This window comes from Candoia aspera, chromosome 7, assembly GCF_035149785.1.
Source record: "Candoia aspera isolate rCanAsp1 chromosome 7, rCanAsp1.hap2, whole genome shotgun sequence".
In the NCBI taxonomy this organism is placed as follows: Eukaryota; Metazoa; Chordata; class Lepidosauria; order Squamata; family Boidae; genus Candoia; species Candoia aspera.
The window spans coordinates 14,856,195-14,877,991 of record NC_086159.1 but is presented as its reverse complement, the minus strand read 5'-3'; the positions used below and the strand labels follow the sequence as shown (position 1 = coordinate 14,877,991).

General features: G+C 39.9%; 1 protein-coding gene across 2 annotated transcripts; it reads left to right on the top strand.

Annotated features, from left to right (window-relative positions):
* Positions 1 to 10,429: 10,429 nt before the first annotated feature.
* Positions 10,430 to 21,275, top strand: SLC25A18 (solute carrier family 25 member 18). Of its 2 annotated transcripts, XM_063309571.1 has the most exons (9): positions 10,430 to 10,528; positions 10,912 to 11,034; positions 11,510 to 11,565; positions 13,187 to 13,277; positions 13,387 to 13,505; positions 16,197 to 16,386; positions 17,953 to 18,107; positions 19,254 to 19,329; positions 20,242 to 21,275. In XM_063309571.1, exons 1-9 carry the CDS (start codon positions 10,509 to 10,511, stop codon positions 20,381 to 20,383), a joined length of 972 nt encoding a protein of 323 aa, XP_063165641.1. In that variant the 5' UTR covers positions 10,430 to 10,508; the 3' UTR covers positions 20,384 to 21,275. The 2 variants fall into 2 exon arrangements, with proteins under 2 accessions (XP_063165641.1, XP_063165640.1); XM_063309570.1 differs by lacking the exon at positions 10,430 to 10,528 and having other exon boundaries at positions 10,679 to 11,034.
* Positions 21,276 to 21,797: the final 522 nt, after the last annotated feature.

Sequence of the window (21,797 nt, the reverse complement as noted above, 5' to 3'; positions counted from 1 at the left end):
GCACTTTGAAAGCCTAGCATATCTGAATACCTAATTCTTTCACCTTTCTGTGAATCTGGAAGAAAAGCAGTAAACTACTGCTCTTCACACTGAGTTTCAAAGACATTACGGAGCAACAGGATATTCTACTGCTTTAGAACATTTTGTAATGTCTGGGTTAATAGGGCACAAAAATGTCTAGCTGGTAAAGCCAGCCAAAATCTTAGAACCAGGTGATAATCTTTTGGGCCAGAGGGGCTCCTGCTAAGAAAGCTTTTGTCAACAATGTGCTTTATCATATTTTTAAAAGAGAATTTAGATGCTGATAAGCAACAAAAGGGTAGAACTATTAGCCATCTTGAACAGAGAATGCCAGATGCACTTGGCAGGTCCTAGTATGCAGAATTCATTCGGTCTTGGATATCAAGAGAATATGTCCTTACCTCTAAGACAGCCTGCCCTAACTTGATGTCCTCCAGATGCATGGAGCTGCTATTCCAAGAACTTCCCAGTCATCATGGCCAAAAGTCCTAATTTGGAGGAAGGCTGCTCTAGATGAAAAATGGTGCCATCAAAATAAGACAAATTCTTTATATCCTTTTTAAATCTTTATATTTAGTCATCATCTTAACTGAGCATAGAATGTAGATTTTTCACTAAGCAGTCAACTTCATTTAAATTATATCAGATTCTAAATGCTATAACAATTACTGCAATGCAAGTTAGATGTAATAATCCACTATATGACCTGCTAATTCTGGTGCTTTGTTTTTTCATAATAGTTCAATGCTACAGCCTAGAAGAATTGTTTAGCAATAAAGGCATAGCAGTGATGCTGCTTTCTCCTGGTTTTCTTAGATACCTGGGAAACTTAATTAGGAAGTATTTCATAAAATTCCTAAGCCTACAAATTAGATTTGGCAGTTGTTACTTGAATTGGACTGGAGATCAAGAACTAATTTTTTTTCTCCAAACTCCTCCTACATTTTTTAAATCATCCAATTGCTCCATTTTTAATTGCATTGTTTATTTTCTATTAAGTAGAATGAGAATTTTTCCCTCCTAAGTAATGAAAAAAAAAGATTTCCTAATTGTTGCTGTTGCTGGAAAATATTTGTGGTATAAATATGTCAAAGAATATTCTGATTTTAAGTTGGCAATGCTTTATCAATCATAATTGTTCCTGAAATATTGTGTCTTGGGTCAAGCATTGTATGGATAGGAAGGAACTATTTTATTGTAATTAAGATTGTAAAGAATGTAATTTGTCTGTTAAAGTCAGAGAAAAAAGAATGTTTCTCTTGATGAATGCTAGTATCTAGATAATGTTTTTGGTCTTGGAAACCTTGCACATCAAATCCCAGTCTCCGTGAAGCAGCAAAACAATTTTTAATCCACAGAACTATGAGCCATTATTGTAAGAGACCTCTCACCATCAAGCTGTGAAAATATCTAAAAAACTCTGGGAACAGACCGACATAGTCTGGGCTATGCACAGCAACATCTGCCTGGATAAAACGTCTCAGCAAGGTGTTGAAATGAACTTTCCACAGCATGACAGAATAGACTTGCGCTGGGGAAGCTACTATCAGCCCATTGTTTGGAGACTTAACACCATCCATGAAAGCAACGGATCAAATTCCTCCCCACGTCCTCCTCTGTATTTACCACCTGGAGCTCAGGTACCCCATTGCTCCTGAAAAGCCCTGGTCAGTTCCCTTGTCCGTGGACTATAGCATCAGGGGTCCTTTCTTTCCTCTTTGGGGGCTGCAAAGAGCTAGGTTTGAACTTTCCTGGTCAATACTGGAAAAGGGAATGCTATTTATTTTTATATTGTTTATATTTTCTCCAGGTCTACTGATTCCCTTGATTCCCTGGCAGTGACAGTTACCTCAATAGCTAGTTTAATACTGTGTGTTTGGATAATTTTTAAAGGTTCTTTTTTTAAAAAAAAAAAAGTTTGATCCTTAGAGATCTGTAGATTTTATTTCCATAAGAATGTGTTATTTTGTATAAAATACGTTCTTAAAATAGCATTTGGTCTGTGTGTGTGTCTGAGAGAGAGAGTGAGGGATGAGAATCCCTAGGAACATAGAAAACTTGGTTTATGTAAGAACAATAGTTTATCTAACCTTGTGTGTTCTGCTCTGGCAGTTGTCTCCAGCGGTTCAGGCAGTAGCAGGCTTTCCAGTCATCTCCTGCGGAGGACCGTGTTGCCTGGAGAGGCTGAGAATTGAATCTCAGAACTTTTTGAATACAAAGCCATGTGATTTACCACTGAGCTACCAGATCTGTATTATTTGGAAATTGTATTTGGCCCGTTGAGTGATAAAATCCTGCTACAAGATACTTAAGTTATTAATTTCTGTCCTACAATATTTAGAAGATACAATGTTAATAATTTTAGAGTAAATTGGAAATTTCTTAACATTGTCAATCATTTATTCAATGCAGGGGACTACAAGATAGCAGCTAGTGCTGTTTTCTACCATGGGTCAAGACATTATTTTTTCCTTATCAGACATAGTTTTTTCATATAACTGATTTTGATTTAGGGAAAATTACTAGTTTTCCCATTTTCAGGAGGCAAAATGGTGCAAATTTCTGAAGCTAGAATAGCAAAGCTGACCATACTGTACAAGTCTGTACAGTCTTAGTTTCAGTTGGTATTCTGGTTCTAAAAATATAAAAAATGTGTCCTTCAAAATATATTATTTAAACCTATTGTAGTGAGCTGTTTATAAAATGCCATATGAAAAATCTTTAATTTCAGCGGGTCTGCATGAGAAATAGATATATAATTATAATACCAGTCTGTAAAAGAAGAAAGGGAGTGAACTGAGTTAGCCATTTCCTGCAGAATAAAGAAAAGGAGGGGGACTTTTGAGGGAAAAATCAGCACAACAAGAATTCGGGATTGCATCTGAAAAACTAATCCTAAACATGAATTTTTCACTATAGAGAAATGGCACCCAGCACCCATTCATAAAGACTTAATGAGGAAGTAACGGGTTGGTTACTGTTTAAAAAGCCAGAGCCTTAGCATGTTTATCCACTGCATAAAGTAACCAAGGAGATCTGTAGTATTCATCTGCTTTGGCAAAGTTCCCTGTGGCAGTGATTCCTTTCCTGTTGGGTGGGGCAGCCTCTGCTCCCCCTTCAGCAGCCCAGCCAGCAAATCACGTGCTCTTTCCTTTCTTCCATTATAAAGCCCCAGGGTCTAGGGAGCGTAAAGAGTTTGTAATCCTTTTTGCCAGTGCAAGAATTCTGTGCCTGCCTGGCACATTGATAGAGGAGGTCAGTAGCTCTTTATTAGCACAGAGCAGGCTGCACAGCGTAAGCAGTTACCAGTTCCCCAAAAGTGTCTTTTTCTTCAACAGAAGCCTTGCCAACGAACTGTATTTCCAATGCACTGACGTTAATACAAGCTGCTGTTAAAAGTTATCTACTACGTGGCTGACAAGGCTACTTTTAGACATTGCTTAGATTTACTCTGGGTCTGTTCTTGCTGAAGATCACTGACTGAAGTGGAACCCTGACCATAACTGGCCTGCTCTCCTATCCATGCAATCAGTAAGAAATGTTTCAAAAAGGTTTTATTCTGAACCTCCTTTCCACACCACACAGCAGCTGGTGACAATGGAAAACCTCTGCACTGGCTTTTCCAGACAGGTATGTTGTGTGGAATTGTCCCATATAGCAGTTACCTCCATTCCTTCAGATGATTCCTGTTAATCGTTAACATTAACACACCTGCCAGAATTTTCGGTTCTGTATCCAATTATTAATAACAGGCCTACGATTATTAATAGGACATGAGAAAAGATAATTACCTTTAAGACAGGAATGGGCAACCCTTTGGTGCCTGAGGACCATATTTCTTAGGGAGGGGGGAGAGTTGCTTTGAGAGTGTTCATGTCATGATCTCGGTGTCAGAACCTTTAACTTCTTTTTTTCCTGGAGTCTTGTGGGGGTGTTGCTTGCTTTTTTACACTTTTTCAAACTTATTTCGTTATTTACACTGCCATTCTTATGTGTTTCCTGCATTAAAATAAAGAAAACTAAGGCTACTGATTTTAAGCAGTAATGAACCATGATGCTCTGGGGATTATAAAAAGGCAGACACAGGATGTCTACCTCTGTCTTAAAGGTTAAGAGACTGGTATATTGAAGCTTGTGGATTCTTTTGTCCTGTTCCCTTGAAATTGTAGTAACTTAAAACAATCGTTTTTGACATATGTTTGTTTAAACATAATCAGAATAGTAAGACAATAATTTTAAAAAATCAAATATGCATACATATGTGACCAACTTTATGAAAGTAAGAAAATTTGAGAACATCCCTTAAACTCCAAGTTCTGGATTAGCAGCTAGTTTTAACAGAGAAAGACTTGGACATAACAAGAAAACTGGTTAAAATCCACCCTGCATTATCTTGGACTGCTGGAGAGTATTTCTCTTTTGTCAGATAAGTATCACACTTGCGCTGACACTTTCAGTTTGTTGATCTTAATTCTAAGTCTTTGTAAATTATTGTCATAAATGAATTTCAAAAAGTTTCTGTTCTCTTCCATCACCCTCATTTTCAGTTTTTTAAAATATCAAACATAAATATCTATAATACATACACTAATGTTGTGTGCAACATACAGAAGGAAAAGCCTTAGATACGTCTGTTTATAACAAAATGAAGTCTGTTTAGCTGGACGTGCTTTCAGTTGCTCCAATAAATAAAACTAGACTATTTGTGTGCTGTGCTTATTATATGTAGATTACTAGTAAATACTAATTTTTACATTAATACATTTTGCCAAATTAGCAATTTGTTTCTTTTGCTTCCAAAATCACTCATTTCTGTAGGTAAACATTCTTCCAGTTTCTACTCCATATTAATAGCAGCAAATTGATAAACAACATTTTGCACCATTACAGATATATCAGAACATAATAAAAATGTTGAGATGGGTTTTCTTTAAAAAGATCTTGTTTTACATATTTACTAGAAGGAAAATAATTTAAAATACAATATCCAAAGAAAGCAGCATACCAGTATCCATCTTACCTCAGATAAGCATTATTGATGCAATTCATACCTATTCCTTTACTCAATGGCCTTTCAGCAACCCAATCTATACAAAAAAGAGACAAAATTACTTGAAGAGATTTCTAAAGGGATAACTTCAACTGAAATGTATTTGAGTAGTATGCTTCTATCAGTTTCAAAAACATTTTAGTAGTTCATCTACTTCGGCCTTGACTCTTTGTAAGCTGAGGAGAAATTAGCTAAAACATACCCTTATATAAGCTTATATTTAGTGTATCCCATTCAATCTTTTTTTAAATTAAAAAGTGGAAATGAATATTTTAAATAAATTTACAAAATTAAAACATAATTAAAATCCCATAACACTTTTTAAATGAAATAATTGTGTAACAACAAGGCATAGTAAGCAATAAAAAGAATGTGCTTAACCTTCTGGAACTGGTAGTCTGTATGGATTGATTTTGAGAACACATCATGGGGGTGGGGGGGGTTGCAGGATACTCCCAGCTCAAGGCAGTTTGGCTACTCCACACCCAGAACTTACTATACAATTAAAACTTGTATTATATGTAGATTGGCATGCAGTGGCGGTGTCTTTTCAGCCTTTAAACATTGTTACAGTTCTTAAATGTTGCTAAAATTGTAATGCATTGCTATTCTAATAATGCTGATGGAGAGCCAAGTTCGGAAGCACTTTTCTAAGCCCACCTAGAGGTTTTGGTGCAGGGGGGAGGGGGGAATATGTTAAAAGTTTATTTTTCACATTTCTAAGGCTGCCCAGTCACCAGTCTGCCAAGAAAACGTCACGAAAGTGGCGTCCCTCCAAAGGGTCAGACATGACTTGGTGCTTGCATAGGGGACCTTTCACTTTTCAGGGCTGTCCAACTCTTTGACTTTGGGTGACATGCAAAATTTTACAAAGGATATAAAACATCAAACAGAGCAGGAAAGGAAGGTGGTCATCCCTGTGGAGCAAACATCCACTAAAAAGCTGTAACCCCCTTCACTTTGGCAGCCCACATCCCACTCCAGCCCAAAGCCTGGGGAAAAGCCCAGGACTTTAAGTCATACCTAAAGGACAGCGGGATCGGGCAGTTTGAATCTCTGGGGGGATGCTATTCCAGAGGGCGTGGACCATGACTGCGAAGGCATGCCTCCTGGGTCCCATCACATCACATTGGTAAATTCTGTCTGATCTTATCAAATAGGTAGAAACAACAAAAGAGAGTCCCTCAAATAATTGGAGACTATGCCTCGTAGGGCTTTATAGGTGACAACCAGCACCTTGAGTTGTATCTGGAAGCCTGCTGGTAACCAGTACAGCTTGCACCAGGAACACCATGGCATGCCCATAACTGCTCATGCCACCGCACTGTGGATCAGCTGTCTCTGAGTGGTCTTTAAGGCCAGGCCCATTGCAGTTGTCCATGTACAAGATGTGGCATGAGTGACCATGAAAAGGACCTCTTGGTCCAGAAATGGGTTCGGTTGGCACATGAGATGAATCTTGCTTAAAGGACTTACTGGCCATAGTTGCCCCTGGGCCATGGGTATCCATGAGAGTCCAGGAAGACCCCCAAACTCTGCACTAGTTCTGTCTGGAGAAGTGCAGCCCCATCACATGATTCCACATTACTGGACTGGAGTGTTTGATAACACTCCGTGAATACAATAATCAGTGAATACAACCTTGCTTGAGAAACCAGAGCTTGACCAAATAGGCTGAAATGCAGAGTGTTTGTCTAAAACTGGCTTTCAGTTTACCATCCAGATGTTTTTTTACCACCCTTCTGTCCTCATCCAATGGAAAACCCTTTGGGCTGGAGCTTGATACTTTCTTTGCTGGACCTAAGAAAGGTATGATGAATAACCAGCCCAAAATCCGAAGTTTTGTTTTCCTACGTATATTCATATTATTGGGAATTTGTGGACAGTCCCTTAAAACAGGCATGAGAGATTTTTTTTTTAAAGGAGGATTCCAGATGTGAGTCAGATGCTTAGAAATGAAAGAGGAGGAAGGGAGGAACCCAACTGCTTGAAAATAAGGAAGGTAAGTTTCCTGTCTTTTCTGTCTTTAGTTCTACACATTTCATTCACAAAGTATTTCAGTGTTTATCATTTCAAAGGCAATCTACAAATTCACGGCATTTTTTGTGCAAATGAATTTGGAGAAGAACTGTCTACTCAAACTGACGAGATTGCTTAATTAGTATAAATGGAGAGGGAAATTATTCAGTGAAATTAGATGTGAATTAGTAAGGGAGTTTATGGCCATTTATTTCTAACATAAGAGTAATTATTTGTAAAACTTCATGTCTAGTTTCTGAACCAGGATTCTATGGAACTCCAGGGTTCTGTGAGCAGTCACTAGAGGTTCCCGGGAAGATCACAATTTATTTTAAAAATTATTTCAAATTTGGGCAACTTCACATTAAAGAGGTAAGTTTCATTCTTTAGTTTAAGAACACTGTTAATGCATATATACAGGCCTACCCATGAAAAGAATCTAATAATTTTGTGACTCCTGGCCTATCTTTGAGCCTGAATGTGCAGGGGTTCCCCGAGGCCTGAAAAATATTTCAAGGGTTCCTCCAGGATCAAAAGGTTGAGAAAGGCTGTTCTAAACATTTGATGTGCATCGTACATATAATTCAAAATCTGTGTGCATCTGTGCTCCATAAAGCACTGTATGGACACATCCTACGCTAAGGATTGCAGTCATTCCACCAACAACTGCCAAAAGTTTTTTTTTAATCTTAAATACAAGTTTTCTATCAATGATGAGGAAATGCATATGAGTGTGTGACCAGCAGCTAGTAATTATAGCCACCAGTATAGAAAGCTGGAAGGATAATTTTATATCTGATTAGTACCAATGAATACCTGATATGTTTGACATCTGAGTAAGTTTTTTTTTTTAAATAGTAGAGGAAAAAGGATGTGGACTTGAGCAATCTGGTCAACTTTTCAGGAGTGGTCTATGATATTTCTATTTTTTTAATTCTAACTTCGTATCGTACATAGACGGTTGATGTTTTCAATTGGTTAGCTAATATTTGAGTACTTTTTTAGCTTTGACATTGTTATTACCATTTCTAATAATGCACAAAATATTTAAAGACAGGTCGTTTTGCCACAACTAATTTATATGAGGGTGGTTATGTCTTCTTTTGCACTGCTGCATGGAGATAGATGGCTCTGGAAGTTTGAAACTTCAGTAATATGCCTCAGGCAAATTGCCTCATTTCCAGTGCTGGTACTGCCACTTTTAAAGCTTATGTAAAATGCTTACATAAGAATTATGACTAACTATAAAACCACTGGTGACATTTTGGCCATACAACGACAGATCTCTTTCTGACATAATCATAACTTCTGCTACATGATTCATTGTTTATGTATGTTGTACTGGCTTTGCAAAAAATTACTTTTTGGGGGAGGGGGGGCATGGCTGCTAGAAAAAAGTTTTATATAATGACTGAACAGCACAGTGAAGTTTATAAAGATGCCCAGGGTGGGTATTTTTGTTTGATTGTTTTAACTGTAGTATATCCAGCTCATTTGAAAGCAGAAAAATGCCATCATTTTCTTTTGATGCCATCTCCTGGCTGAAACAAAAAAGAGTTATACAACATTTAGCACACTGACTGGTTTCACAGAATGAGACACAGATTGCATGGATTCCTGCAGCCATTTATGGTAGGCTGTTTGGTTCTAGTTGTATTCTATAGGACTCCATTATTTATGGCTTAGAAGTCATGGTGTGTAAACCCAGCTGATTATGGCTTATCTAATAGACCACAGTTTTTGTTTTTGCTTTAACATATAAAAAGAAAGGAAAAAGCACAAAAACATATTGTCTACATGAAACCATTTAGCCTAGTTTTTTAAACAAATAATTAAATCTTGACCACACAAAATAATTGGTCCTTCCATCAATTATGATGAATAAACCATAGTTTAAACCATAGTTTACAAATATTAACAGTCACTATCTCAGTTCACATATCAACCATGCTTAAACTACAATTAGCTAAATAATACACTGGACTATAAACGTGGTGCAATAATCGCAATGTCTGAAGGTACAGAACACATTAAGCCAAAACCTAGCATGGGGTGTGATCCAGGCTATTAATTCCAGGATCTCACTTCAACAGTGCCAGATCCCCCCAATCAAAGGTTTTACAAAAACCCTTATCGAAGCATCTATCATCATTTCCTTCTCCAAGGAATGGAATCTGTGTTGCCAGATGGGAGGGGGTGTGAAGTTGGAGTGTGAAGTGGTTTATTATGGCTATAGAGGGCATCAAGGACACGGGGTTGAGATATGCCAGGAATACCACCTGGAATGGGGGGTGACATGGTTTCATGGGAAAGGGGACTAACTAAGGGAATGTAGTTTTAAGTTAGGTCTGAGCCAGAAATCTTTATTCACAGCTTGCCTTCTGTACCGTTCTTTACGCTTCATTAAAACAGTTAAAGGAATCCCAGCCTCCTGACTGTGATTGTGTGAATGCTCGAATGATCAGGTGCTGACAAACAGCTACTTCAGAAATGTGCAAAAGAATAAATCTAGAAAATTTTAAATGATTTAGGCTTTATTTTAATCACAGCCCACAAATATTTAGCTGTTGTAGTCCTTATTTTCCTACTTACTATCATGGTAGGTAAAAGGCATGCTTGAGTAATATTTGCACCTTTCCCCCTTTTTCCAGATGCATATATATCCACATGCCCTTCTGTCCCTTCAGAAAGAAGTTTTACAGTGGCCTTGGGGTTCCCAGGATGTGTTTTTCAACATATGCAGGGTGTGGGCCACATTCTATGGATCTGATTCTCTTTTCTGTTCATGGTCTGGAGCTGGATGTTACTGAACTGTAACTCCTTGACATTTTCTGTGTTCATACCCTTCTTGCAGAGCAGAAGCTCAATTTATCTTGGGTAAACTTGCTGAAGATCCCACTGCTCATTTTGCTCTAATGTTACTGAGTGCCTATTTTACATCCCCCTAAACCAGTGTTTCTCAACCTTGGCAACTTTAAGCTGGGTGGACTTCAACTTCCCCAGCAATGTTGGCTGGGGAATTCTGGGAGTTGAAGTCCACCCAGCTTAAAGTTGCCACGGTTGAGAAACACTGCCCTAGACTTAGGGTGTGTTCATATATAAATGTTAGGGAAGGTCTTTAGAAGACAGGGAAAGTATCTGGTATAAACTGGCTTATCAGGAGAAAGAAGAAAAAAAAATCAAGGAAGTTACTCATCAAACTTCCCTAAAAATCCCCAGGACTTGAGTAGATTATGAACATTCATTCTATTTTTGATCTGACTGTGTTATTTGTTACCTAATGTGGAAAGAGTTTATTGTTTTCTGTCTCCAGTGAAATAAACAGAGCAGAGAAAAAGTATCCCCCAATTTCAAAGAATTTCCTGGGTCAGTAGTAGCAGTGGCCACCACCACCAAGAGAAAAATATCTCCAAGGATAATGACTAGCAAGAAGATCAGGTCAGTGGTGCCCTTTTTTGCTTCTTGTCTTTCAAAAACTGGTGATTCTATTCATATGATATTTGTCATTATTGAAGGTGAGAAACAAGTTGTTGAATGGAGCATAAGAGGATTTAGCTGGAGGAGGGCAGAGGGATCACAATCTACTGTGTATTTCCTAAGAGAAAAACAGAGTAGAAGTGAATAATAAATGCAATGATTGAAACTGCTTTGGCCATCATTTTCCCATTCACACAAGTGTCTATGGCACAGGAGCTGTTTTTACTGTTCCATCATCAAACCTGCAAAGTCTACCTTCAAGGACAACACAGAAGAAGCATGAGATTTGAAAGAATATCATTCTTTTTAACAAATGTTGGTAACTATCTCCTCCTTCTTTCCAGCCTTCCAGCAAAATTAATCAATGGAGGTATAGCTGGCCTTGTGGGGGTAACTTGTGTTTTCCCCATTGATTTGGCCAAAACCCGTCTCCAGAATCAGCAAGGACGAGCCGTCTACACGGGCATGTGCGTGAGTGATGGTTTTTTTCCTCTTACCCATGATATTTTTAATATAATATCTTATAAAGCAGCCTTCCCCAACCTGTGTTGGGCCTGCAGCTCCCAATATTTCTAACCTGTACATTGCAGGTCCAGCAATTCTGAAAAACACCAGGTTTGAATGATGCTAGAGTACGCGAGGAACATTATTCACATTTCCTACAGTTGCCAGCAAGTGCGGTTAACTGAGCATCAATGATGCAGTGTTACCATCAATTGGAAATAAAATCAATGATGAAAAATAATCCTTCTGTGGATCTACTAAAGGCTGAATATAATTGAGCTTTTCAACATTCTTGGTGCCATAGCTAAAAAGGCCTCGCTGCCCCAAGGAGAAACACCATGGAAGTACAGGGAGCAACCCCTCTGCAAGAAATGGTTATAAATGGGAATCCCAACTTTGAAATAGTTTTTACTATTGTTTCTCCCTCTCATATTCTAGGCAGGATTGTTTGGTGAAGACAATACGCTCAGAAGGGTTCTTTGGCATGTATCGAGGTAATCCCTATACCATTCTACTGTAATCCCATACAGTAGAAATGGAAGGGCCTTACTTTGCCCTAGAATTGTAATAATTTGTTGTTTACGGTATCTCAATTTAAAGTAAAACACATGATTTAAAAAATGTGTATGATGGTTCAAAATTGGAAATGAAATACTAGCGTTGCAGAGAAAACTGTAAAAGTAACGTATAGAATGTTTTTCTTAATTCCTATCAATTCCAGCTATTCCAGCTAAACTGGTAAATTTTTGGAAGCTTTAGTCCAAGAACATCTGGAAGTCCCCAGGTTGCCAACTCCAGTATAGTTTCTAAAGATAGCTTCAAGATAGCCACAAATAACTGGGGGGGGGGGTTCTTTTGATTTTATGTACTATAAACATATACCCTGCATTGTTCCATTAAAGTTTCTTCAAAGGTGAATGCTGTGGAGTTCAGGATTTAGTTTCCCAGACAGTATCCCATTGGAGGTTTCTGGCTTGCTCTTCTGGCACTAGGATCTGTGGCCAGCACCCATCACTTGTGAGACTACTGTATATTCTGAAAACTGGTATCATGCCATTCTCAGCCCTTCCTTTTTAATTCCCTCAGTTCCTTTCTTAAAAAACATTAATGCCCTACTCCTTAGAGCATGCCGAACTTCATCTGATTCAGTCTTTCTTAGACGGCACTGTTTCAGACTACCGTTGGGCCAGCACAGAAAGGAATAACTGTGAGGTGTAAGGCATGAGTGATGAGCAGGTTCCCCATTATCTCTAAAGCCAACCTGTGCAACATTTTCAGAAACATAGAAAGCCTGCTTTGGCGAGGGAGGGGTGAAGTCATAAGAACACATAGGGAACCTTGCTGGGTAAGGCCAATAGGCCATCTTGTATCTCACAGTGCCAGACCAGCTGCATCCAAAAAGCTCGCAAGCATCCACAGAAGTGCCCTAGCCCTCTTCTGCTCTTGCCCCTACCAACTGGTATTTCCAACTCAATACAGTCAGTCCATATAAAAGCATAAGTTGAGTTTAATGTATCTAAAGAACGTAATTTTCTTCTTGGGTGCATTTTTCATGCACTGAATTTGAAAACATGAAACGATTTCTGGAAATGCTGCAGGGCTTTTTAAAAAGTTATTATACTGTATATTTGGTACTTTTTTTTAAAAGGAGATTTATTTCTGAAGCCCTAAGGTGATAGCACATAGTTGAGTTTGGGTGATCTCAAAAAACTAAGCAGGGTTAGACCTAGTTAGTACTTGGATGAGAGACTACCAGGAAATCCTAGGGCTGTAGGCTACACTGGGAACTCATAAAAATATCCTGCTTTTTTGCATTGTTGGGAAGAAAACTACATGGAAAACACCAGAAGTTGAGTTAGACTTGAAGGAGACTTCATATTCTTTCTGAATATGTGATGTTTAATGTTGCATTTGGTTTATTATTATTTTGGTGGAATATTTAGTGTTGGAATACAGAAGGACAGGGACATATCCAATAATAATTGAAATATGTATTTAAAAATTATTGCTTTTGTGGATCTTTGTGTGAGAGAAAGATCAGTATTTCCTGTTTGGGGGGATGATCCAGCAAACTACAAAGCAAGACTCCTTATTGCCTCTTCTATTCTCTCTAAGGGGCTGCTGTAAACCTCACTCTTGTCACTCCTGAAAAGGCAATCAAGTTGGCAGCCAATGATTTCTTCCGACAGTTGCTCTCCGAGGATGGGTATGGGGAAAACAGCATTTGTTCTCTGCTTATCATGTTGCTCCAATCTGAGCATCATTTCCATTTGCACTTCTGAATGGGCCCTGTGCATTTGTGCTACTCTCAACAGAAAAGAATTGTCATTGGTCAGGGAAATGCTGGCTGGCTGTGGAGCTGGGACATGCCAGGTGGTGGTCACATCTCCAATGGAAATGTTAAAGATTCAGCTACAGGATGCTGGACGGCTAGGTAAGCACCCTCATTTCTATAAACCATAAAGGTAAAACAAAGTGATTTTGCTTCATTTTTGTAGCAAAACGTCTTATCGTGTAAAGAAAGGTTCATATTTGCTAGGACAGTTCCTCTTATGTTTTTATTTGCCAGCCACAAAATACCAACAATAATGTGAGCCAACCAGGTCATCCTTCCAGCTGGCCAATAGAGAATGGAAAGAAAGGCAGTCAATTAATGCCTTGCTACCATTTTGCGTTTCTAATGTGTGTTGCTTGCATTTGCCTGCTGATTTCCAAAGGGGGAAAAAGTGGTTGCTGTGAAGGGAGATGTAAAGCTTGCATGTATCCCTCTATTACGTTTAAGATCAGGGAATCTCATCGTGAGGCCACTGTGGCTGAACCTCTGTGGGCAGTGGGGTAAAATCTGTCCTGAACCCCAAAGCTGGGAGGTAGAGTGAAACACTTTCCGATCAGTGGTAAAATGGCTCATCCACCAAGCTCTGTAGAGCTTCATCTCTACAAATGGAAACACTGCCACCATTTTTAACACCTGCAGCTTCCTCAGAACTGTATCAGTTCATGCAGTTGTAAAGGTACAGAGGTACTTCTGGAGAGACCAAAGAGCAGAATGGATATAACCAAATGCCAGTGATGAGGGCTCATCTCACTATGGATGATGGGACTTATAGTCAAACACATCTAGAGGGCAGCAGTTTGGGAAAGGCTGTGTTCCAGTGCTCATTTCCTTCTGCTGGGTTATTAGATGTTAAATATCGGAGGAAGGTGCTGCTTGTTTTTAGTGCACGCACTAATAAATGCATACATGTGGTGAAAACAGACTCTACATCAACCTTTCCCATCTTGGCTAGGGATTCTGGGAACTGAAGTCCAACACATCTGGAGGGCACCAGGTTGAGACAGTCTGTTTTATATGGAACACAGCTTCCCATTTCACATCTGCAGGTGAAGTCTACACTGATCCTAAACAACATATTGTGGGACATGGTGTTTGTTATAGCTACTCATGTTAGAAATACATCTGTCTTTAAATTTTCAGTAGCAGACAGGCCACCAAGGAACAAATTAATATAGTTTGAGACAGACAGACCAGGGGATTAAGCAATGCATAATGAAGCTTAGCTACTGACTCTCAGTATTCAAATAGGAATATGCAACAGCTGGAAGAATTTGGGAGCTAAGTAGGGTCAAGCTGCTTAGTATGTGAATGAAAAATCAGTATGCTGATGATACCCAATTATACATCTCCATCCCGGGTGAGGTAAGTGATGCAGTGACTGCCCTGTCTCAGTGCCTGGCTGTGGGGGCCTGGATGGGGAACAAGAGGCTTCAGCTGAACCCTGGTAAGAAGGAGTGGCTGTGGGTTGACGGCTCCTCGGTTTCCGGGAAATTGTCATCTTTAGTTCTGGATGGGGTGGCACTGCCCCAGACAGATTCAGTGCGTAATCCGGGAACTCTTCTGGACTCATGACTCCTGCTCGCAGAGCAGGTGGCAGCCGTGGCCAGGAGGGCCTTTGCTCACCTTCGGGCTGTGCGCCAGTTACGCCCGTTCCTGGAGCGAGAAGCCCTCCGAACAGTCACTCATGCCCTGATCATCTCCCATATTGACTACTGCAATGGGCTCTACATGGGGCTATCCTTGAAGAGTATCCGGAAGCTTCAGGTGGTCCAGAATGCAGCTGCGCGGGTTATTTCTGGTACCCCTAGATTGGCACATATAACACCTTTACTGCGCGAGCTGCACTGGGTGCCAGTTTGCTTCTGGGTCCAATTCAAGGTGTTGGTTATGACCTTTAAAGCCCTACATGGCATGGGGCCAGGCTACCTGAGGGCCGTCTCATCCCTACAACACCCGGTCAGGCAGAGAGGGCATGTTACAGACCCTGTCGATAAGAGAATTCCATTTGGCGGGGTCCAGGAAGCAGGCCTTCTCTGCAGTTGCCCCCGCCCTTTGGAACATCTTGCCCACAGAGGTGAGGCAGGCGCCTTCACTTCCGACCTTCAGGAGGGCCCTGAAAACCTAGTTCTGCCGTCTTTCATGGGGCGGGAAGGTGGGCAACCATTCATGGGGTTGGCCTGTGCCTTAGACCTCCTCCCACCTGATCAGAATTTTTAACCTCTTGGATTTTATACTTATTTATATTGTATTTTATATTTGTAAATTGTTTTTATAAGATCTAAATTGTTTATTATTATAGTCTTAATTTTATTGTAAACCGCCCAGATTCCCTCTTTTGGGGGAGATGGGCGGTAGCGAAATTTGAAAAATAAATAAATAAATAAATGCCACTAGGAAACTCCCTAACTGTAGATTAGACTGGGAGATTTTAAAAAATGGAGAAACCACTTCTATATTATTGTTGGGCAAATGCATGGAACTCACCAAGAGTTGTGTTTTGCTCAACAGAGACTTTATTTTTATATCACAAAGATACCCATGTTTTTACCCATGAAGTGTTGAAGGTCTGCTTGTGTAAGACCCACAACTTCTAAGAATCCAGCCTTCAAGGCTGAAGATTTGATGCATATATAATTTGTATCATTTTTGGTGAGCATTTTTATCAGAACATTTACAGACTTGGTGCAGAAACAATATGAAACCATCTCCTGTTTCAAAAGCTTCAGAAGTTGTAGAAAGCGAAAGAGACTTGCCTATCGCTAGGACAAAAAGATTCTTTCTACCTTTCAGCTGCTCATCAGCAGAAGGCCCTGGGGCTGGAGGGAACAGCTGCTGCTACTTCTCATCCGAAAGGACAGCCTTACGCCGCTGGGCCTATGGCAGCCCCTAAACGCCCTTCTGCCACCAGGATTGCACGTGAACTGCTGCGCACACAGGGGATAGCAGGCCTGTATAAAGGTCTAGGGGCCACTCTACTCAGGTGAAGAGTGTGTGGAATCTCCTCTTCTATAGGTTCTATGATAGCAACATCTAATAGCCTAAGAAGAGAACTGAATGGGATTCAGCACTTTTTATACATTACGTTTTACACCCATAAAAACATCTCCATTGGCTTCAGAATTGGCGCCAGTGCCCCTACAACTGGCTATTGGATAACTGCTTTGGATGGTAGGATTAATAGGATCTAAATTTGCGCATGAAACTGGATCAACTACTTTGGCACTGTAGAGTTTTATCCTGGGCTTTGGATCTTTTTTCATTATTGAATATTTGGATAGTTTATTATGCTCCCTTCTTTCTGTAAAGAGATCTAAATGCCTTATTTGAAATTCTCAGTAGTCTCTCAGTCCTCCAAACATTGCCCATTACTAGAGTACATTATGATGATCTTGATATATTTCAGAAGTATTGCCCAGATCAAATGGCATCAAGTCTGATTGTCAGGTTCATCTATAAAACGTTGCGCATGAGAAGATTTTATATTTTGTCTTCTTAGGTTATCCTTTGATATTTTCGAAGTCTGTAATAATACAGGCTAGCAAATTACAAAGGAAAAGATGAGGCATCTTGGATGTACTGTATAGCATGACATAAAGTCTACCAATAAGATGATACTCCTTTAGTAATCGTATATGACCTTGGGATTGAATAAAATAAGTCAATACAAAATATACTGTAACTTGGTGAGGAAATCCAAAGCAAGCAAAAAATCTATTTCAGTAATTTGTAAGAAAACATACCAGAACCTTTCTTAGCACCCCACCCCCTAAAAATAAATATTGCTGGATTCTGTATATATTCATGTAAAGCAAATACAAAAACCAGACATTTTATTAACAGAAATGTGAGGGTCTTATATAAATCCATCTTGAGATGGACTGTAATAGTTGGAAAAACAAGCTGTAATTTAAGAGCCAAAGGAGCTGTTAAAATCTTGGCATCCATATTTGTCAATGAAATAAGTCTGCCGATCGGAAGGTCGGCGGTTTGAAACCGCGCGGCGGGGTGAGCTCCCATTGTTAATCCCAGCTCCTGCTCACCTAGCAGTTCGAAAACATGCAAATGTGAGTAGATCAATAGGTACCGCTTCGGCGGGAAGGTAACGGCGTTCCGTGTCGTCATGCTGGCCACATGACCCGGAAGTGTCTTCAGACAAACGCCGGCTCTTCGGCTTTGAAACGGAGATGAGCACCGCCCCCTAGAGTCGGACACGACTGGACTTTACGTCAAGGGAAACCTTTACCTTTACCTTAGGAGCATCGTAAAATCTTTACCTCTCTGTGGAAGAACTGTAGCTTTCCTTACTGAAATGAAGGGAAGGACTTCATTTGAAAAAGCTTCATCATATGCTTCCAAGAAAGTAGGAGATAAGGACATGATATAGTTGCTATACTAATGGCTTGGAAATTACATTCCATAGCTTTAATGTTAGTCACAATTTCCTGAAGAGAGGTTTTTATGAAGTAAAATTAGCAACCTGCTCCAGTGGGAACTATGGAAATCTCTCCAGGGCGTACCTAAAATGTTCTACTTCTACTATCAATAGGGATGTGCCTTTTTCCATAATTTATTTTCCACTCTTTGCCAACATTAACAAGTTGGGACAGAAGACCTCTGAAGAAAAAGCATCTTTCTTGCATTCATTTGTGTCTGGCTGTATGGCAGGATCTGTGGCCGCAGTTGCAGTAACTCCCCTGGATGGTGAGTATTGGGATGAAAATAAAGTTGTTGTTGTTTTTTACAATAGCATCATCTATCACAAACGACTACAGTAATTCATGGGCTTCAAATGAATGTTATTTCTACTGTGGGAAAGCCCAGGTGGTGCACTGTATTTTCAGGGTTGTTAATAAAATGGGTTGGAAAGTCTGAGGGATGGATGCTCCCCACCCCCAAGAAAGGGGGTTATAAACTCTTCCGTAGAGCCACCAATGAGCAGAATTTCTGTTAGTTGGGGCTGGGGCCTATTTTTGTTCTATAAGGTATTTTGGGTTGTTTCTCTATTTGTAGCTGTTTGATTTAGCAATGTAGAAGCACAAATAAAAAATTAACAAAGCAATCAAGCTATGGGAAGGGGAAGTGACTTCTCCCAAACTCTACCCCTCCCCAGTTCTTCCTCCATGTAATAATGTCTCCCTCTTACTGAGCAGATGAAAACATGCGGTCTTGTTTCCTGCCTCTGCACAAAGAAAACTGCTCAGTGCAGGAGAAGGCCAGGGAGCAACTGCTGTATGAAGTTGTCTTCTCCAGACAGGAGACAGAAAGGAAAACTATCTTCTCCTGGAGAAAGCCAATCCATATTAGGCTTGGAGAGCAGTTTTGGTCCTCTTGAACATCTTTGGAGGAAGACAAATGGAAAGCTTATTTTAATACCCAAACCAAGGACCCCGCTTTCTTGGGGCAAGTCAGGATGATAAATCAGGTTTTGATTTTACTTTATTAATCCTGGCTTCAGGAGAAAAGTTTTTGGTTATGGTAAATTTGCAGTTGGGGTTAGTAAAGTAATGTAACCTAATAGGAGGAATCAAGAAGAGGCGAACAGATTTCATTCATGGGTATACAATATGTTCGTGGCAAAGCATTATTTTACTTTCAGATAAAGAAATAATGCAGCGAATATATCTAAAACTAAAACAGTTTGGGGAAGAAAGAACCACACATGCTTACTAGCAAATCTCTAATCAGAGATGAGCATTTTTGCGGGTTTATTTAATTGCGCAGCTTCTTGTCCAGAAAGAAATAAGCAAATAAATAATAAAATCTGAGTCCTGAAGTTATTCCTCTGCATGTGTAAATCCTCAAATCGAATTTCTTTGCATAAATTTAACAAACTGTATCTTGTTACAGTTTTAAAAACTCGCATTCAAACTCTGAAGAAAGGACTGGGAGAAGATACCTACAATGGAATCATTGACTGTGCCAGGTAAACAGAAATAAATATGATTCATTTTCTGTGAACTGATAGTTAAGCATTAAACACTTGATCTCTGAAAAATGTTCCCCACACACTAAGGCTGGAAACCCCAACTAGCCTGGACTGGTGGATACATTGGGAATCCAGAAAGTAAGCTGTGGATGTTCGTTCGGGGAGGAACCGTTTGTTCATTCACAAGACGGTTCCTATAGTGGGTGTGAGCAACCACACAATACCATTTGACCAAAGGTCAACTGATGAAGAGGGTTTTTTTCTAACCCCCCAACTGCCACAGAATCTTCTCTTGCACTAGGGTTAACCTTTACTTTGGGGTGGGAGTGGGGGTGGGAGCGGAGGGCCTGTTTCCAAAAAAAGCACTGGGCCGCACTTAAACAGTAATGTCATTCCCTAAATTCCATGCCCCAAACCCTAGCTGGGTTGCCTGCAGAAGCAAGATTGTGACAGAAGTTCAAGAACATCAGTCTCTGCCTTTCTGCAAAAATGCTGGGGTGCGTGCTGTGCACAGCAAGCCGTCATGTGTACCGAACAGGGCCAGCAGACTCTGACAACGATCCGGGGCTTTGGAACGCCCAGGAGCAGAAGCACCGATCCCCTCTTAAAGTGTTTACTGTGCTTTTCAGACTTCTCTAGCAGCCTGAAAAGACAGGGCTGATTAAATGAGTTCATTTTAAAAGATGCATCTTTTTTCAGGTTCACTTGGAAGTCTGAAAAAGAGATACAGTTGCTTTAAAGAGAGGTGCTGCACTTGTGCTGCTGCGGGTTCCAAAAGACCTCTTCTAAATAATTTTTGAAGTGTGGAAAGCACTAGCATTTGACACACTTCTGTTACTGATAGCAACACGTGCGACTCAGGATACTGTATGTTTACTTGAATTTTCTCACTGTGAGCATCATCTGCAGGAAGATCTGGATTCACGAGGGTCCTTCTGCCTTCCTGAAAGGAGCAGGATGTCGTGCACTGGTGATAGCTCCTCTCTTTGGCATAGCCCAAGGAGTCTATTTCATTGGCATTGGAGAATGGATCATGAGCTTTTTCAAATAATACCATCCTGCATTTGAAGACTGCATTAAGTTTGCACAAATTCGAAAGAACCACTGGAAGACCAGTAGAACCATCTTGTGACCATTTTTGTGGGTAATAAACATCCATTCAGAAAAATGACCTACAAGAAATACCAATCGTGGGGTTTGCCATTGCTTCTTTTTCTAACTGGCAGATGACTTCCAACAAGGTAGAATGTAGATGTTGTGCTTCTAAATAGATATACTTTAGGTAAATCTTCATAGGATTAACTAGATCTGATAGAGCCTTCTTTGACTGAAAGCATATTTGAAAGCTTTTTTTCTTTATCTGTTCAATTGTGCCCAATTCTTGGAGACTGCCTGGACAAGTCCCTGCAGTTTTCTTGGCAGGATTTCAGAAGTGGTTTGCCATTGCTGGCTTCCGAGGGCTAAGAGAGAGTAACTGGCTCAAGGTCACCCAGCTGGCTTTGTGCCTAAGGCGGGACTAGAACTCACAGACGCCTTGTTTCTAGCCTGATGCCTTAATCACTACACCAAACTAGCTCTCATTTGAAAGCTACAGCATCTGTAAAAACAACTGAAATAACAAATACAACATGTAGCACACAGTGGAAGAAGAGGTAACTATCTGCTCTTGGAGAAGTCAACCTGCACCCCTGAATCTCCTCTGACTAGTCACTAAAATTAGTGGCATGGTTTTCTGCCATTTTGAGTTTGGAAACCCTAAAAGAACTAACGTAAACCATAAAATATGCTCAGCATTACTTTTAAAAAAAGGAAAGAAAATCCCCAAACTCCTTCCAAAATGCAAGGGAAAAGCTTTTAAAAACCTCCATCGCTGCAACCCTAGGATACCCAAAATGTTAAACACAGCTCCTGACCATCAAGATTGCCTGCTCTTGATCTGCATGGAAAGTATAAACTTGGTGGGCTGTTTTTCTGGTCTGGATTCCATTCATTAATCTCCCACTTTCCTTTATAGTATTTTTCTTAGGTTTCCCCAAGGGTGCATCTAGGCCTTCATTTCATCCCTTGCTGTCCTAATCAGTACCTGGCCAACTGGGAATAACCTCCCCACAACAAAAGGGGTTGCTGTAGGCTAGACTGGGAAGTTAGCAAATCATCCTGTAAGAAAGCAAGGGCAAACCATTTCAATATTGTTGCTGAGAAAAACTACATGTTTATATTCATGTGGTTACCAGGAACCAGACTTGACTTGAAGGAGTCTTTATATTTTTATGCTTTTGGATGATCTCATGCATGGACCTTATACCTCTTGATTTTATTTGTGCCTGGTCCAAATTGTATAGTCAGATGTTTTAGTTGCATAGACTGCCATTCACCAAGATTAGACACACCAAATTCTTCCTGCAGTACTGCCAATGTTTTAAAAGACATTAAAAATAAGGTGATATAGGATATTAATGCCATTT

Coding starts and splice junctions, on each gene's coding strand:
- SLC25A18 (XM_063309570.1), top strand. CDS start 10,724: ATGATTGAAACTGCTTTGGCCATCATTTTCCCATTCACACAAGTGTCT. Junction 11,035..11,509: donor CGAGCCGTCTACACGGGCAT/GTGCGTGAGTGA, acceptor CTCATATTCTAG/GCAGGATTGTTTGGTGAAGA. Junction 16,387..17,952: donor CTAGGGGCCACTCTACTCAG/GTGAAGAGTGTG, acceptor TACTATCAATAG/GGATGTGCCTTTTTCCATAA.